Below are 18,850 nucleotides of genomic sequence, written 5' to 3' on the forward strand. Positions count from 1 at the left end.
AAAAAAAAAAAACTAGTCGGGTTGGCTTCCATAAGAACTCTGCGGTTCTCATCATCAGAGGAGCTCGGGCCTCATTGTTGCTGGGGATGGCTGTGGTACTTTTTGGGGGCACCCTGGTCCTTACTTTGAGCTTTGCTTCCTAGCTCCAGTGCAGAACTCTGAACTTACTGGCACAGATCCTTCATCCCGCTGGCAGACTTTCTAGCAATTACCACTAACTTTTGGGCCTTCCCAGCATTGATCCATGAAACAGACATGGATGAGTCATAGTTGTGGGCTGTAGGTCTTCTGGACTCATGCAGGATATTGCCAGGGTATCTGGGCCCTCCACTGGATTCTTTGAGGTCTTTAGTGTGTGGACAGATTTGCTGCGCCTTCTGTGTTTGACTTTTTTTTTTTTTCTTCACTGTGTATGAGACCAGGAGTCCTTGGCTGCTACACAAGCATAGCAGACAGGTATAATTAAGAAACAGCTTTATTTTGAGCATGGGGAACGACAGCACAGCACTTGACATCCATGTTATAGTCTTGTGTTTGAGCTTTTAGGTGACTATTATAAAATAATTCTACAAATTATGTGTCCCGTATGTAATCATTTTCCTTGTGGTCCCTAACTACAGCAGTACCTTTGTAATATAACTTCAAATCTGGGAATTGGCTCTTGCTTTGCTGGGTTTTTGTTGTTGTTTGTTTGGTTCTTTTTAGAGAGGGTCATGTTATGCAGCTCAGGTTGGCCTTGAGCTCACTTTGTAGCCCATGCTGGTCTCGAACTCACAACAATCTCCTGCCTCAGCCTCCTGAGTGCTGGGGTAATATGAGTATCCTGCCATGCCCAGCTGTGCTTTCCTCTTTTCAACCAGAATTTTTCTTGCTACTCTGAGTCTCTTCTGTTTCTGTATGAATTTTAAGATTACTTTCTCTAGTTCTGTAAAAAAAAATGCTGCTATTGCTTTTGATTGGAGTTGGGCTAAATCTGTGCATCAATTTTGGAAGTATGGCCATTTTGACTATGTTGAGTCTGCCTACCCAGAACAGAGAATATCTTTTAATTTTCTGATGTCTTTGATTCTTTTTTCAGAGGTTTTTTTTTTTTTTTGGTAGAGATATTTTACTTCATAGGTTAATTCTTAAGTTAATTTTTCTTAATGCTGTGATGAAATAGTATTTGTTTTCCTGATTTCTTTCTCCATGGGCTCATTATTAGTGTATAACAACAATATTGATTTTTGTGTTGATTTTGTATCCTACTACATTACTGAATTTGGTTATTCTAAGAGTCTCTCAGTGGATTTTTGTGGGTCTCCCATGTAGAGGATCATCTTATCTGCAAATGATGATTTAATGTCTTCTTTGTACACCTTTTATTTCTTGTCTTACCTATTACTGTTGCTAATGTTTCAGGTACCACGTTGAACATGAGTGGTGATAATGGCCTTTCTGGTCTTGTTCTTGATTTTAGAGAAAAAGCTTACAGTTTTCCCCCAATTAATATGATGTCAGCAGTAAGTTTGTCATCAGTGGCTTTTATCAGATAGAGATAAGATACTTCTAATGTCTGTGTTTTCAGTATTTTTTTAATCATAAAAGGAAGTTGGATTTTGTTAAAAAGCTTTTTCTGAATCTTTTGAGACAATCATATGATTTTGATTCTTCCTTCTTTTTGTGATGTATTACTTTTATTGATTGGGACATGTTAAACCATCCTTGCATTCCTGGCATGAGACCTAGAAGGTCATGATATATGATATTTTTAATGATTGTTACATTCTGTTTGCAGTATCTTGTTGAGGATTTTGTATGTGTGTTCATTAAGAGATTGGTTTATACTTGTTTTTAATTCGATCCATGTCTGGTTTTGGAATCAGTAATAGTAGCTCCCAGGAAGGACATTGGGCATACTCTTTCCCTTTCAATTTTACTGTAGTTTAAGGAATAATGGTGTTTTGAAGTTTTTATACAATCCAGTAGTGATCCAGCTAAACCTAAGTCATCTTAATGGGTAGGTTTTTTGTTACTCCTTTTACTTAATCACTTTTTATTGGATTAGTCAGTGTTTTTAAATCTTCTTAGTTCGATTTTGGTAATTTATGTTGTTAGAGTTTTGGGGCTCAATAGAGAAGCAAAAGACGAAAAAGGGGAAAAAAAACGCCTTTATTGAAGACCCAGAGAGGAGCCCACAACTCATGGAATTGGTCTATGTCTTCTGACCAGATATGGGACCAGATATGGGACCTTTGACCAGAAGTGACTCTTGAGGTGGGGACTGATGACATGTGAGGAACTGATTAAAATTCTCTTTGTGTGCGTGGGTAAAAGAAGGAGGAAGTTGTAATCAGGTTGAAGGGGAAAGGAAGAAGAAGTGGTCATCAGGGTGTTTTACTTTGGCTTTCCACTATGTTAGACCATCATAATGACCTATAATTTATTCTAGAACAAAACTTTTTCATATATGTATCTAGAAATCTATCCATGTCTTTTGTAGTCTCCCAATTTTTTTGGCATACAGGCTTGTGAAGTAGATGTTAATAATTTTGTTGATTTAGATGGTTATTCATTGTGATTTTAACTTTTTCATTTCTAATTGTATTGATTTGGATCTTTTCCCTCTTTTTGCACTGGTATGATTTTTGAATTCATACTTTAAAATTTTTTTTATTAATCCATGTTTGTAGTACATAATGGTTGCATTCATCATAGGGAGTTAGCACATGTGTATAATGTCTTAAAATCTTTTCATCTCCTTTACCCTTCTTTCCTTCCCCTATCATATTTTAATTAACCTTTACTGTTTTTTACTTTAAAGAGAACAAAAGAAAACAGAATGAAACAAAGCAAATCAGAACAGGAAAATGCAAGCAACACAGCACTTCACAACAAAACAACTGGACATCAACAGTAGCTAACATAATGTCTCTTTTCTTTGAAATAGTTGAGCATACCTTCACACACAATAATATCAAACATAACAATATAGTAAAAAAGGGTCTGGGGATTTAGCTCAGCGGCATAAGCGCCTGCCTTGCAAGCAGGCGGTCGTGAGTTCAATCCCTGGTACCGATAAAAATGAAAAAGACAAAAAAAAAAAAAAAAAAAAAATATATATATATATATATATATATATATATAGTAAAAAAACATAAAAAAGAATAAAAGCATTACAGGACTTCAAAACCAAATAACAGGAAATGAACAGTAGCTGCTATAATACCTAATTTTCCTCAAAAAAATTGTCTATAACATCACACATAATAAAATCAAATAACACACAATAGGATAGAACCAATCAAAACAGAAGAACAAAAGCATGATACTTCAAAATAAGATGATAGTAAATCAGCAATGGCTACCATAATGTTTTGTTTTCTTTAAAATAGCGTTCCTACCATCTCACATAATAAAATCAAACAAAACAAAATAAAATCAGACCAATGAATAAAAGCATTATAAGACTTCAAAACAATATAATAGGAAATCATGATTACCATAATATTTCCCATTATATTCAAAATAGCTGCCCTTACCATCTGAAAGCATAAAATCTAACAAAAGACAGAACAGAGCCAAACCTAATAAAATTGTATAAACAATGCAAGAGCTCGAGATAAGACAATAACAAATTTCTTTGTTTTTTTTTTTTGTCTTTTTTTTCGGTACTGGGGATCGAACTCACGACTGCCTGCTTGCAAGGCAGGCGCTTATGCCACTGAGCTAAATCCCCAGCCCCAACAATAAGAAATTGATAGTAGTTTCTACTTTTCCCTCTTTTTGCTCTTTTTTTAAAAAAAAATTTTATTTAAAGGAAGACTAAACAAAATAAAATGGGTAGAAATAATACATACTTTCAAAGAAAGAATAAACAGAAATCACTAGTTGATATTTACATATTGTCTTCTTACAAATAGTTATTCAAGATACAAAAGTGGATCATGTAAAGTGGGGTTTCAGACAGCGAGACTACAACCAGTTCTGTTCAATAAAAACTTAATAATATGGTTATCAATCCTACTTATACATGCAGTTATCAATATCTTCATTTTTGTTGAGATTGAACAAGCCCAAGCAGGCTAAAATCACTCTAAACAAAGAATAATACTACTGGTACTCTGAACAAAGAATAATAGTATTGTTGGATTTCACATTATGATACTTCTGGATCAGCACTGTAGTGTCTCTTTTTCTTCAAAGTATTTGTTCATTCCATCATGTGTCATAAAATCAGCCTCTCATAAACTGTTTATTGGTTCTACGCATGCATGAGTCTTAACATGTATCCTTTCTATGTTAGAGGGAGGAACAAAACAAAACAAGACAAAACAAAACATATTCCTATAAATACTTGAAATGAAAAAGACATATAAGACCACTGTACAAGGGGTTCTACCATGATTACTGTGTTGTCTTTTGTTATCTTCAATATAATTGGCTATATCATCAGACCATAGTATAATTGAATATAATAGTATTAATAAAAACACAATTTTGTATGTAGTATAAAACTTCAAAAACAGATAGTAATCAAACCAGAATGGGTATTGTAGCGAGTCTTGTCATCTTCAGTGTAACTGCCTAAATGCTCAGACTTGATACTATCAACCATATAAGTTTTGAATAAAATCTGTCAATACCAAACAACAATTAAACAAACCAGATTTAACTAAGATAAGTCATGATAAACCAGTATAAGTCATACAGGGCTCCAAATTAAGGTAATATGAAATTAGAGATGATTACTGTGCTATATCCTGGTGTTTTGGGGATAGCTGTCTGTGTCCTCAAATCTAATGCAAGTAGACAAACTGGGACAGAATAAGATCTATCTAAGCAGAGTGGTGTGAGTAATACGGGTTTTAATTCCTGATACACCATTAACAGTATCTTCTGCTGTCTTTTTAGAAACCATTCCTCACCTTTCACTTTCCGAGGGTGCACTGTGTATTTTTGGGTCTCACCTAGACTCTTGGTTTTAAATTGGGGGATGGGGGGCAACCTGCTATTTACCTGAATGGTTCCAAACCTTCTCCCTCCTGTACCTGATCTCTAATTATATTTCTTTACCTATTAAAGCCTGTCTTTCCAAACTGTCCACAAATACTGGTCTAGTTGCCCTATTACTCTCTGGCTCCCTGTCCTATAGAGCATTGTTTCCCCATATTTGATTTTCAGTCCATATACCCTTTTTCAGGTTAATTATATTTCCTATATAGAGAATCTCAGTGGACCCTACTTCCTGATCTATTCTACCTGTGATTCTGTCCCTCTCTTTTTTAAATTTAGTGTATCAGGGCCATCTATATTAGAGTTTATAACCAATCTTCTCTGCCTCATATCTGTTATGCTCTTTGTTTGCCATTAGTTGTCTGCTTGTCTTCTTCATTCTACTTTCTGCTCCATTTATTGAGGCCTCTCTGCCACTGTTCCTGGAATCATGGTACTTTCTCTCTCTCTAGAATGCCCTGTAGTATTCTCTGTAGAGCTGGATTAGTGGTCACGAATTTCCCCAATTCTTCTTTGTTTGGAAGGATTCTGTTTCTCCATTAATTTCTAGAGACAGTTTAGCAGGGTGTATCAATCTGGGCTGGAGGCTATTTTCTTTCAGGGCTTGAAATATTTCTCTCCAAGCTCTTCTTGACTTGATGGTTTGTGTCAAGAAGTCTGCAGTAATTCTGATGGGCCTTCCTTTATAGGTGATCTGTTTCTTATCTCTAACAGCTTTTACTATTCTCTTCTTATATTGAATTTCTGGGATCTTGATTATTATATGCCTGGGTGTGGCTCTGTTTTGGTTGTAGGTGGCTGGAGTTCTGTATGCCTCATATATCAGAATATCATTTCCTTTTCCTGTGTTTGGGAAGTTTTCTTAATTATTTCTGTGAATAGCCTTTGTAGTTCCTTTGTTTGTACCCCTGCTTCTTCATTCACATTCTTTATTCTCAAGTATAACTTTGTAATGGTACTGCTTGTTTGCTTGTTATTTTTAAAAAGTTTTTCTTTTCATAATCACACATTGTGAACCTGTCCTCTAGTTTGGATAATCTGTCCTTAGTTTCTTTGAAGCAGATTTGCCATCTTTCCATAGAGTTTTTAATTTCCTGGTAATCTCTTTGAATCTGCTTTATGTATTCTATATTTTCTTTATATTCTTCATGAAAGGGTTCTCTCCTTTGTTTGTGTTCCTCCATTCTTCTGTGTCTTCTTGAGAGGTGTTCAGCATTTCTTTCATTAATCTATTTATATCTTGCTTTACTTGGTTAAATATTTCACTTTAGAACTTACCTATGAGGTCCCAAATATACTTCTTTATATCCACTGATGCCGTACCTGATATTGCATGTTTGCTGTCCTCAATCTCTTGTATTTACCTTTCTTGGATCAATGTTCTCAAGGTTAGGGGCTGGGGGGTTTTCTTATTGTTTCTTCTTCTCATATTTTTTGTTTCTTCCATACAGGCATATAAAGAAGGCCCCAGTCCCCCCCCCCCTTTTTTTTTTGTTGATTCTGGTTCTTCTGAAGTGAGCTGGCTAGGTAACCCTGCCTTCTCCAGTGTGTTATTGAAGTGCAAATAGGGACAGCATATCTTGGCCCCTCCCCTCTGGGTCAGCCAGCCCCCCTTCACCCCAGGCCTTCACCGCATCTTAATGTGCAAGCTCATAGAGAATTGGTCTAGGACACCCTACTGGTTCCCAGCCAGGGGCGTGACCCAGGCCAAGCACATCTGACCAGTCCCATCTGGGAAGGGAACAACTGACTGAAGTCTCTACAATACCTTGTTTCTGCCAGCCCTGCCCGGTTCCAAGATGTCATTTCCTTTCCGTTGGGAGAGTTTTATTCCTGACACTCTCTACAGATCAGGGTAGGTCCCCTACTGGCTCCACTTTCTGTTGGTCTCGCCAATCCCTGACCTCAGTGCGCTCACACCCCAGTGGGACCACAGCTCTGGCAAGTCGAAGCAGTGGGAACCTGGGCAGTTCCCTGAGTTGCAGCTGCTCGAGTTTGGACTTGCCAGCCAGTGTGGTTCTCTGGTTCGCTCCTCCTTTCTGCCCTTACATCTCCTCACCAAGGCCTTCAGGCTTACCAGCCACTAGCTTCACTGTGCCCATGCATCTCTAGGTTTCAACAGTGCTTCAGGCACAGTGGGACCAGCTCTGGTGAGAGCACCGCCAGCTACCACCTTCTTCTGTTCAAGTTTTTCTTTTTTAAAATTCTTTCTGTGGGCTTCAATTCTCACTTTAGCTTCTTCCTTGGTCAAGGAGATCTACGTCTTTCCTGCTTTTCCTTCTCCAGAATGCTATATTCCAGCATCGGGGCTGTTTTCCTCAGAGAGGCTTTTTAGTTTGCTGCTTACTGTTCTGCCATCTTTCCAGACCCCCTTAATTAACCTTTAAATTTGCATTTGTTAAGTTTTGCCCTAGGATCAGTGTCTGAAAGAACTATTAAAATATTTCTCCATCTTCCAGTTTCCTATCTGTACAAGGCTGGATTTTCTTCATGTTGTTCAAACTCAGTTATACACTGCAGTAGATTGAGGGCAGAAATGGAGCAGAGTCTGGGTATCTTTCAGTAAGCAAGACAGTCAAGAGATTTATAAAAATGTAGAACTCCTGTTTGCTCTACTGTTTTTGCTTTAAAGAGAGAATGGTTTTTCATTACCATATTACTTACGTTAAGCTGTAATGTTTATTAATTTTCGGTGAGTATATGAAAAAATACCTTCATAGTTTTTCAGTCTTTATTTTTAGTGTACTAGAGTTCTCAGGGAACAGAAGTCTTCTGTAATCAGTAATTTAAAAAAAAAAAAGATGTGAGAACTGCTTTGATCTGACTATGCGAATCCAGTTACATAAGATAGCAGTTGTGTTGTTTGCATGCTTTGCTTTTCATATAAATTGGTCATACTTACCTACTGGGGACCTGGCCTAGATCTTTAATCTCTCAAAAGAGTGTATGGTGAAGGCTTAAATAAATGAGACAAATGGTTGATTTTATGGCTCTAGGAGGATCAAAACTCTGTAGAGTTTGAGACTGTGGGCTAAGACAAGGAATTTCTCTGGGTGCCCCGTATTTATTTAGTTTTCAAACAAGGATGGGGTTAGAGTGGAAAATGGAAAATGCGAGAAACTGAACAGACCTTAGGAGTGGTTTGAGGACTTTTTCAAGTAATGGATTATGTTTAATTTAGGAGAACTATCTTATGTTAATTTAGGAGAAGTGTCTTAGGAGAAGATCTCCATGTTACCTTTTACTATAGGAATGAAATACCTGTAGCTACAGTCTTTATTTAGTTAATCAGAGCTGAGGCCAGGTGTCCTCAACTATAACCTTATCTTGCCCTTTGAGGAGTCTCTTTGTTCTTGGGTCAGCCATGCCACAGCCTTATGTGTTCAATTTCCAATTTCAACATTTATCAGCCTTGTTAACTTGTTGAAAACAAGAACCATAAACTTTATTTCTCAGAAGACCGTAGTTCTCCCTCTAGCATAAGCGTCCAGTGACAACTTTGGAAGGGATTGGAAGATTTCTCATGTGCTGACCATATTAGGGAAGCATTTAGTGCATTGGCTTTAAGATAAACAGATGACTTTTTTTCACCCAGGTGGAAGAGCACAATGGTCATGTCTTCAAGGCCACTCAATATAGCATCCCTACATACTGTGAATATTGTTCTTCTTTGATATGGATAATGGACCGAGCCTCAGTTTGCAAATGTAAGTATCAGAGATCTTTGAAGAATGTTTTTTAAATACCTAACATCTTTAGACCCTTGCGTTTTCTTCTGTCTTTAACATGAAAAAATAATTCACACTACCTACTTCTTTATCTTCCTTTTAGTGTTGTATTCTGCTTTACGCACTCTCTGCATCCAAACAAGATACTTGGTATTACATGGGCCTTGCACACTCACTCTGTCTTAACTGTTTCTTCTACACGTTCATTCATTCATTCATTCATTCATTCATTCATTTATGGTACTGAGGATTGAACCCAGAGCCTTGTGCACACTCATCCACACATTTTAGTATGACTTCATTTTCATTGAGGTTATGTCTTCACCCATGTTACCTCCTCCTCAAGAGATCTTTGCTTGCTCTCCTAACTAAACCATAGCCCTATTCTCTAATCCTTTTCTTTGATATGATAGACCTTGTAACACTTATTGCTACCTTTCATTAAAGTGTTACTTAAGTTAGGCTGCAGTATGTTAGTATAAATTGATATTAAATATTCATTTGTTTTCTTGATTTTCAGTCTCATATGCTGTACACAAGAAATTTATCTGTCTCTTCAGTTTTACCTATGCTTAGAACATTTCTGGCACATAGTGAGTTATAAATATTTGTTGGGTAGATGAACATACTATTGGATGGACAGATTATTTCTTAGATTATGGCCAAAAGGGTACTTTCTCAACTATAGTCCATTCACCAGACTATGTAAATCCTAAAATGTAAGAACAAACTTCTTGCAGGTCACCTTGGCTCTGGCTTTGGCTCACACTCCTCTCATTTATTAAGCAGTAATCAGTAATTCTATGAAGCTTTGTTTTACTAGAGGACTAGAATTCAATGAAGGAAATATTAGGCAGGATTGAAACTGCTGTGGCAAACAGAAACACAGAAGTGATACCCAGAATTTGGAGGCAGATTTATTTTACATCAGACAGGCATTGATGGGAATCAGTTGTTCCTCAAAATTCAGGCCCCGATCTCTGATGGTCAAGGGCTTATATGAGATAAGCAAGCAGGGAGTACAGAGGCAGAATGGCTTGTCAGCTGGGAATTGGGTCTTATAATATGCATTATAGTTAGCAATGTTGCATCATAGTGACTAGCCATTTGTAAGAGGCAGAACCAAGACACAGCTGGTTTTTACAGAGCTGTATTCTAGACTTTTAGAACAGGAACTGTTATCTGGGTAAATAAGAAACTGAAGTATACTGGTTGAAAGGGCCAATTTCTGAGCAAAATTGCTACTTTGAGTTTGTTGTCTGGTTTTGTGGTTTAACAACAGTCTTTTTCTTTTATATTTCTTTTTTAAAATAATGAAATGATTCATCAGTTTTCATGTCATCATTGCCCAGACACCTTGGTTAACAACTTTATCATTCCAGTTTTAGCATTGCAGTTTCATAGCATGCTATGAAAACAAGCACTTCTTTTCATATTATTATCAGTAGTTTAAAAAATTATGAAGAGAGTGAAAGTAAGAAATGATTTCAGATTTACTTTACTATTTGTCCACTTCTTGAAGGTTTAGAGGTATTTCTTCTATGATGTAGTGCTGAAAGTTTAAGGAATTAGACTTTTTATGACTTTTAAAAGAGGTATGATTTCTTCATGGCATTAATTTTCTTTGTGATTATCATGGTGATTCTACCAGTATAGTAACATCACCTCACCTACTTGATCTTAGCTTTGAAAGCCAATGTTATAGTTTAGAACTCAGGATATCTAGATAATGGTACCCAGGAGCCAGAGCTGGTGAAGCAGAATGACATAGACCAGCTGTGCTCACTGTGTCCTCTTCTTCCTGTGACTCTGCCTCCCTGCTTATTAGCTGTCCACTACCTTATTAGCTACCACTCTAAGAAAGTATTTTTGCTCTGAAATTTTTATTTGTCTTGTCTTCCCAATCACAACTGCTATTTTTATATTCTGATTTTTACAAAGTTGTATTCTAGACTTTTAGAGATAATAGATGAGGCCCTTCCTCTTTATTAATGTGTTACCTGCTTTAATTTCAGTAAGGATTGTTGACAATAATGCCTTCCTTCTTCATGGGAATGGTTCTTTAGGCATTTCTGGTATTGTAGCAGGGTGTAATACACCCAGGAAAAGACGAACACTAATTTGTGAATCAAACCACACAGAAGGCAGTTTTCCTGTTGGAACTTGGGACTTTACTTCAGGACTGGCATTCTTGAAAGAATTTAAAGTGTTTTTTATTGATAGTGACTAGAAATGTTAGATGTGTTTTTCCAACTTCATTTTTCCCAGTAAAGTGGGTTAAAAATCCCTCTTAATTGCTAACACAGTACAAACTGGTGCTCATGTGCGTGCGCGCATGTGTGCATGCGTGTGTGTGTGTGTGTGTGTGTGTGTGTGTGTGTGTGTGAGAGAGAGAGAGAAAGAGAGAAAGCAGTCTCACATCTAAAGAAGTTTAAAAAGATACAAATATGATGAATTCTTTCATTGAGTTGCAGATGTCTAAAAATGCTACATTCCTAATGTATTTTTCAGTATGTAAGTATGCTTGCCATAAGAAGTGCTGTTTGAAAACCACAGCCAAGTGCTCCAAAAAGGTAAGACGTTATCACCTATCAGTAACAAACAACATATCTGTAGGTCTTTCACACCATGGAAAGAAATCAAAGCCTCTTTGGTGGTTTATAGAATAATGATTTTCAAACTTTTGGGCCAGAAATCACAGTTAAAAAAATTTATTTTGTGTCGTGATCCAGCATACACATATAAGGGCATGTGTATATAACCATATTAATTTTCCCAAAACTGTTTTACCTTTACTATAGGTAAGCTAATAGATTGACTTGACAAGTCACAATTTGAAAAACATTGCTTTTTTTTTTAAACACTCCTAAGTCTTCCTAGCAATTGTCCTTCTTAAGGTAGTAAACTACAATAAAAGATGAATAAATTTAAACATAGTGTAGTGCATCAACATAATTTGTGGTTTTATATGTATCTGCTTGGTTACACCAACAGATCTAAAACATACTGAACCTTACGCTTTAAGGAGGCAACCATCTTTTTAATTTCAGGGCTTTATTGATGTATAAATGTACATCTTTTTATTAATTACACACTAATTATTATATGCAAATCTGAACTGTTACATACATGTATGTGCTTACTGTGTTGGGTCAGAGGGAGAAGATTTTAGCCTTGGAGATAATACTTGGCCTTTTATCTTTTTTGTGTATTACTTCAAATCATTATAAGGATAAGCAGTTCTGTTGCAGTCACATAAGTTACAGTTAATAAAGCCTGACAGAATTGACAGTATTAGAGTAGATGAGGAAGTTGTAACACAAATTATGACCCAGTCTATGCTAACCTTTTTTTTTTTTTGCCTTGGTTATGAAATCAATTGTCAGTAAACTTCTATGAAGTTTATCTTTGAAACTTTTAAAGCATTCTTAGGTTTCAGAAATTACTGACGACTCCGATTCATATGAAATCAGTGAATTTTCCAATGGTACTGGCTAAATGTTCAACTATTTGTATAGGAAACCCAAATCTCCTCCTCCCAAACCTAAAATTTGCCTTTGTGTGGAGAGATTTTTTTTTTTTTTTTTTTTTTGTCTTTTTCCTTTTTATCGGTACTGGGGATCGAACTCACGACTGCCTGCTTGCAGGGCAGGCGCTTATGCTGCTGAGCTAAATCCCCAGCCCCGTGTGGAGAGATTTTTGACAGGAAGAAAGTAGCAGTCCATTACCAACACCTTTTTTTCTCTACTTGTTTTCTTTTCTTTGTTTTTAGTTTGGTTCTTTGTTTTAGTTTTCTGAGGTCTCAACATGTAGTTTAGACTGGCCCTGCATTCAGTGAATAGCCCGGGGTGGCCTTGAACTCATGGTGATTCTCTTGCCTCAGCCCTTCAAGTGCTGGATTATACAGACTTTTTTTTTTTTTTTTTTTTTTGGCGGTACTGGGGATTGAACTCACAGCCTTGCACTTGCCAGGGAGGCACTTATGCCACTGAGCTAAATCCCCAGCCCAAGTGCTGGATTATAGGCGTGTGCCACTACGCCCAATTTCTACTCGTTTTCTTTGGGGAGTACCTAATAGGAAAGGATTGAAACTAGTTGTGTAACTTACTTAACTATAATTCCCATTTCCCTAGTACTTACAGCTATACTCAGAAAACTTCAGGGAAACCAAAAAAGTAGTTTCCCTTAAAGAATTGGCTAAGCCTTAAAAAAAAAATTGGCTAAACCTGTTCAAAGATGTTCATTGTCTTCCATTTAGTATGATCCAGAGCTCTCACCTCGGCAGTTTGGGGTTGAACTCTCCCGTTTGACCAGTGAGGACCGAACTGTTCCTTTAGTAGTGGAAAAGCTCATAAACTACATTGAAATGCATGGACTTTATACAGAAGGTATTTACCGGAAGTCTGGCTCAACTAATAAAATCAAAGAGCTTCGACAAGGTCTAGATACAGGTAAGACAGTGCACTCCGAATTAAGACCAAATATTTTTATTTATGTAAGTAATTTCAGGCTCTCCAATTTGTCATTATATGTTTATTGATCCTTTATTTAACAACCAGAAGAATGTAATGTTTTGTGTTACAGACCCATTTTGTGTCTTTCTAAAGAATCTTTGGTTTTATGCTGATTAATTCAGTACACATGTAATCAAATATATTTGCACAAGACATTGATAGGTACTGATAAACATCTCACTTAGTCTTTTCAATATCTTGCTAAGAGCCTGATACCTCTAATTTATGAAAAAGAAAAATTCAGCATGTTTCCAAGGACTGTGGCTGGTGTAGCCATGGGATCTCCAACTGCATGTGAGAGCAACCTGGAGAGACTTTAACAGCTCAGGTCAACCCAATACCTGTGGCTGCCACTCACCTTTCCTATAAGGAAAAAGGAAAAAAAAAAAAAAAGAAAGAAAAATTTAGATCAGGAATGTTAACAGGTTATTGATGATGCACAGCAGTGCTAAATGATTTTCTAATAATTTGCAAACAGTTCTATGAATTTAGCACGTTACACCATCGAGAATCTGATGCTTACAGAGGCTCTTGTCAAAAGTCCCAGTGTCTCCATGTTGGGATTCAATATTTGGTCTCTTGAACTCTGAACAGAATCTCCTATGCAGAACAACATAAGGCATTTTAGCACTACTCTTTGGGCAACATCTCTGAATCCTTCCAAACTTCCCACAAGCCATTCCCAAAGGCTTGTGAACCACATGGTCAGGTACAATCACAGCAACAATCCCACTCCTCTGGTACCAAATTCTGTCCTACTTTTTTCTCATTGTGGGGACAAAATACCTGATGCCCAAAGTGAAGCAAGGAAAGATTTATTTATCTTACAGATTTTAGAGGTTTCAGTCCCATTCTCAGCAGGCTCCAGGCAGCATGGCTTGGCTGAGGGGCAGCTGTTCATAGCAGCTGCCAGCAACAGGAGCCAGGAGCGAAAGAGCACGCCTCTGTGTCTCCCTTAATGTTGTATGGCAGCTCCCCACCCCTGGGCAGTTGCAGCACTCACATCACTAGCACTAGACAACAAACCAGTCCCAAACACTAGACTCAGCTGCCTTCATAACTGTATGAAGCTTTGAGAGGATACTTAAACAAGCTTTAACACCATAGCTAACCTTATTACCTGATAGTCTGTACTGTGACTCAAGATGTTGTACTTTGCAGTGCCTCTTCCTGCCTTCCTGCGTCACATAGTTTTAAACTGGTAGTAAGTTGAGCACTTACCTATGTGGAGCTCTACCTTCAGTCCTGGAATGAATGCAAGGAGTTGACTTTGGTTTTAATCTCAGCTTCTATTCAAGTCTATTGCTATTAGAAAAAAACAATTTCTTTTTTAAAATTTTTAACTTAGTATATGTTTGTAGTGTGTAATGATTACATTTGTTTTGGGGAGTCGGTACATGTACATAATCTTAATTCTTTTTATGTTTTTGTCCCTACTCCCCCTTCCTTTCCTGTCTGTTCTTCCCTTTCTGGCCCCTTTCCCACTTGTAAAAGTTCTATTTTCACTTTTTCCTCAATTCTTTCACCTTTCTCTTCCATTCTTCTCCTTCCCTGCCTCTTGTTCCCCCACCCATTTGAAAAAGCTCTCCCTACTTCTTTACCCATTTGTGTTTTGATCTTGATGTATATTTTTTGAAGTTTTCACATAAGAGAAATGATATTTAAAATTATGTCTGACTTATTTCACTTACATTATGGTCTTGAGGTGTATCCATTTACAAATGCCTCAAGTTTGTCTTTATGGCACTAGTACTTTATGGTTCTAAATATAGTACCGTATTTTCTTTATCTTTCCATCAGTTGATAGGTATATAGGCTATCTCCAAGATTTAGCTCTTATGAATTATACTGCTATAAACACAGACATGCATGTAATATGATGACTTTAACTCTGTAGGGAAGACACCCAGAAGGGGAATAGCTGGGTCGAATGGAATTTCTAGATTTAATTTTTTCAGGAATCCCTACACTGATTTCCATAGCGTTACACTAGTTAATTTTCTCACTAATGATGTAGAAGGGTTGGTTTGTTTTGCCCCCGCAGTCTCACCAACATTTGTTGTTATTTGATTTCTTGATGATAAGAACAGTTCTTTTTAAACCAAACTTGTTTTTGGTGGCTAAGAACCTACCTATCCACAGGGCTGTTTCTTAGGAACAAATCCATGAGAAATAAATTGTTATGAGAGCAACAGAAAATCCCTGGTAAAACTCAGGCAGACTGTTCTGCCTCCCAGAAACTTGGTCTGCTCCAGTTTGCGGGAAACTGTCAGTTTTGTCTTTTGTACCTCAGAGCAGCACAAATAAAAATCATTCATCCTATTTCCTCCCAGCCATCTAATCTATATAATCTTAGGATGTTTATAAATGGAACAAGATGAAGATGTTTTCTTTACATTGCCTAAGCCCATTTATCACTGCCTTATATTCTCTAACCATGACTTAAAATTAGCTTTGCTTTTAGAAAAAGGCTTGCCTTTTTCTGTCAGTCCACACCTAGATAGTACAAAAACTGAGAAAAATAATTTAAGAAACATTTGTAGCAGTTGTCTTAGTTACTTTTTACTTGTTGCTGAGACAAAATAACAGAAGCCCAAAGTTGGGAAAAGAAAGGTTTATTTTTTACAGTATTTGGAGGTTTCAGTCCACACTTAGTTGGCTCCAAGGCAGGCAGGCATGGCTGGGCCACAGTTCATGGCAGCTGCAAATAGCAAGGAAGAACCAGCGAAGAGCAAGACACACATTCTTCCTGCCATTACATTACATCCTGGCTCTACCCCTATGTGGGTGGAGCACTGACACCATCAATACAAGCACTACACAATGAACCATCACAAATGCACAATACAAATTCATGAGGCCTGGGGGCCACAGATATAAACCATGACAGCAGTTTAACAATGCTTTAGCATGAAAACACTTACTGTTTTATTTTATACATTGTAGCATGCAACAGATTGGGAAAACACTGTCTCTTCACATTTAAAAGCATTGTTCCAAATCATGGACCTGAATAGTAGAAGATATATTTAAGAAGCATGAAGCTTCTTTTAGTAATAGGATTTCCTAAAATCAACTATATAAATCTATTTGCATGTTTTGACTTTGTTGTTTACCTTCTGGTTCTAAATAGATGCTGAGAATGTAAACCTAGATGACTATAACATTCATGTCATTGCAAGTGTGTTCAAACAATGGCTTAGAGATTTGCCCAATCCACTCATGACCTTTGAACTCTACGAGGAATTTCTTCGAGCAATGGGTAAGCATAGACTGACTGGGTTAAAGAGAAGGGTATACACTTGAGACAGGAAGGCCTTGAACTGAGTGTTAATTCTGAAGCCATTCTCTAGTGGTTTATCCCTTAGACATCCAAATGGTGACTTATTAGACACTTAAAATACCATGTTCTGAAAGTGTTGTGAATAAGCCACTTTGCTGCTTCTCAAAAAGAGATTAAAAAACTGGGATTATAAAACATTGAGAGAGTAAATAAGATTTAAGAGTGGTCTAACATTAATTTAAATCATGAATGTGAGCAACAATGTGTATAAAGCTGTTTTATGTCAGGCCTGTCAGGTTTTGGAGTGTGGCTTCTCAGTGTCTTGGGTATATAGGATTTGATGATGGTCTTCATAAAGATATTTAGGCCCCAAGGATAAATGACTATTGATTAATTTTAGTGAGAAATCAGTCTACTGCAAAAATTGTTGAAAAACTAGAGTATCTCTGTCCCTTTGTTAAAACTGAGGATTGCTGAAATGTAGATGGAAACTCAGGCGACTCCTTCTGTTTACAGTGAAGGTGTCAAGGTGTAACTGAGTTGAGTCACTCCCCTTCTGCCATTCAGGCACAGATGCCTCTCCCAAAAGCTAAGAGCTGCTACAGAGAGTGTTCAGGAGGAGAAAGTAACATGTAAGAGGGTTTTTCAGTGTGATCTGCTGCTTTCCCTGTTTTTAGGCCTTCAGGAGAGGAAGGAGACAATCCGGGGGGTGTACTCTGTGATTGACCAGCTCTCCCGAACTCACCTCAGTACACTGGAACGCCTCATCTTTCACCTCGTCAGGTAACTTGAGGAAGCGTAGGAATGTTCAGTGATTTCTTTTAGATTATTTTTATCTAGATGAAGTGCTTCTTCATTTGGAAGAATTTCATCATTTGGAAAGCTGGGGTATTTTTTTTCTCTCTCCCTCCCTCCTGCTGTCATCCTCCTCCCCCCCCCTCGTTTCCCTCCCTAATCAGTGCCTTCAACAAGTGCTTAGGATTTCTTGGAGCTGGACTGTATAACCCTGCTTTGCCTTCATGCAAACCATGTAGTGGTCTCACCCTCATGATGGCACTGTGTAGCTTAGCCATTGGTATAACTCAACTATAAAAGCTTTCAATTAGTAATAATTGCGCCTCAGATAAACCTCATTGGCTATGATACTGCCACTGCATAAAGCTAACTCCTCAATTAGAAAGAATGTGTTATCTGTTGATATAAACCTATTCGAGAGAAATGGGTTCAGATTGTGCTTAGAAATTGACTGACTAGAAGCTCTTTTACTCTGCATGTAAACAGCAGCATCTGGGAAGAAACCTATCTGTCTTTCTGGTTGAATATTGCATATGACTGAAAATGCCTTAAAGTCTCTAACCCCACATCCTTTAAACATGTTCATCAAGTGACATTGGCTTTGAGGTGATTCACAGAGTTCTCTTGGTGAGCTCTCTGCTGACCTAGACTGTTTCAGGGAACAGAGTGAATATACGTTTTCCAGAGGCAGAAGAACATCTCTGGGATATGCCTAAAGTGTCTCCTTTCCACTCACATGGATGTCTTCCTAGTAATGTGCAGTTGGCATCATACCATCTCCTTTCTCTCACTTTTTTATCTGCTGTTCTCCCTTTTTATCCCCTTTTCATTTGTTTTGTTTTCTTTCTTAGGATTGCTCTACAGGAAGACACTAATCGAATGTCTGCTAATGCTTTGGCTATTGTGTTTGCACCATGCATTCTCCGCTGCCCTGACACAACTGACCCCCTACAAAGTGTCCAGGACATCAGTAAAACTACCACGTAAGGCTGCTTTTGCCTCTATAGGACCTTCTGAGTTGGTGTAGTCACAGATTCAAATGTCTTTAAGAAGATTGCTGGGCCTTGTTGTATATTCTTACCTGAGCTTGTAAGCTGTTAGATTCAGTTCGATTCAGTTCATCACTAAAGAGTCTTAGTTTTGAAATTTGTCTTTAGGACAGCTTGTTTTAAGTAAATTTTCAAATTTTGTTGCTTCAGATTACATAAACTGTGTTTTATTGTACTCTAGGCTAACTATGGATTAACGGGTCTGAATCCATTTGGTCTTAATACTTCCAATATTCCTTTATTTCCACTGGGCCTTTTTCATACTTTTATTCCAAATCTTGACTGAAAAGGAAAAGTTTTGAAAATACTAATACTTAAAGTCCATCCCTGGAGAGTTTGATTTAATTGATCTGTTGTGTAGCCTGGCCTTTGAAATATGTAACTTTTCCTTATATATAGTTTCTAAAATGCAGCCAAAGTTGCAAATCACCATCCTAAGCCTTGTCTAAGTAAGGGATATTGATTTAATCTTCATCTTTTGTTTAC

At 37.4% G+C, this 18,850-nt stretch overlaps 1 protein-coding gene, 1 non-coding gene and 1 pseudogene across 11 annotated transcripts in view; 2 read left to right on the forward strand and 1 right to left on the reverse strand.

Annotated features, from left to right (window-relative positions):
- The window catches only part of Myo9a (myosin IXA), a 351,801-nt gene that overhangs the window by 307,041 nt on the left and 25,910 nt on the right, over positions 1 to 18,850 (forward strand). For all 10 annotated transcript variants that reach the window (XM_063246690.1, XM_063246689.1, XM_063246687.1 and 7 more), the window contains 6 exons: positions 8,591 to 8,702; positions 11,235 to 11,296; positions 12,982 to 13,174; positions 16,371 to 16,499; positions 17,198 to 17,303; positions 18,167 to 18,298. In XM_063246690.1, coding sequence (XP_063102760.1) covers positions 8,591 to 8,702; positions 11,235 to 11,296; positions 12,982 to 13,174; positions 16,371 to 16,499; positions 17,198 to 17,303; positions 18,167 to 18,298 — 734 coding nt within the window. The remainder of the gene's footprint in view (positions 1 to 8,590; positions 8,703 to 11,234; positions 11,297 to 12,981; positions 13,175 to 16,370; positions 16,500 to 17,197; positions 17,304 to 18,166; positions 18,299 to 18,850) is intronic.
- LOC111753903 (small nucleolar RNA SNORA44) lies at positions 13,479 to 13,608 on the forward strand. Its single transcript, XR_002788671.1, has one exon. It is a non-coding gene; the product is annotated as a small nucleolar RNA SNORA44 (small nucleolar RNA).
- On the reverse strand, positions 17,605 to 17,683 carry LOC111753880 (U4 spliceosomal RNA; annotated as a pseudogene).

The sequence above is a fragment of the Cavia porcellus genome, unplaced genomic scaffold, assembly GCF_034190915.1.
Source record: "Cavia porcellus strain 051 isolate PalLab524CR breed Dunkin Hartley unplaced genomic scaffold, mCavPor4.1 scaffold_4, whole genome shotgun sequence".
NCBI classification, from domain to species: Eukaryota; Metazoa; Chordata; class Mammalia; order Rodentia; family Caviidae; genus Cavia; species Cavia porcellus.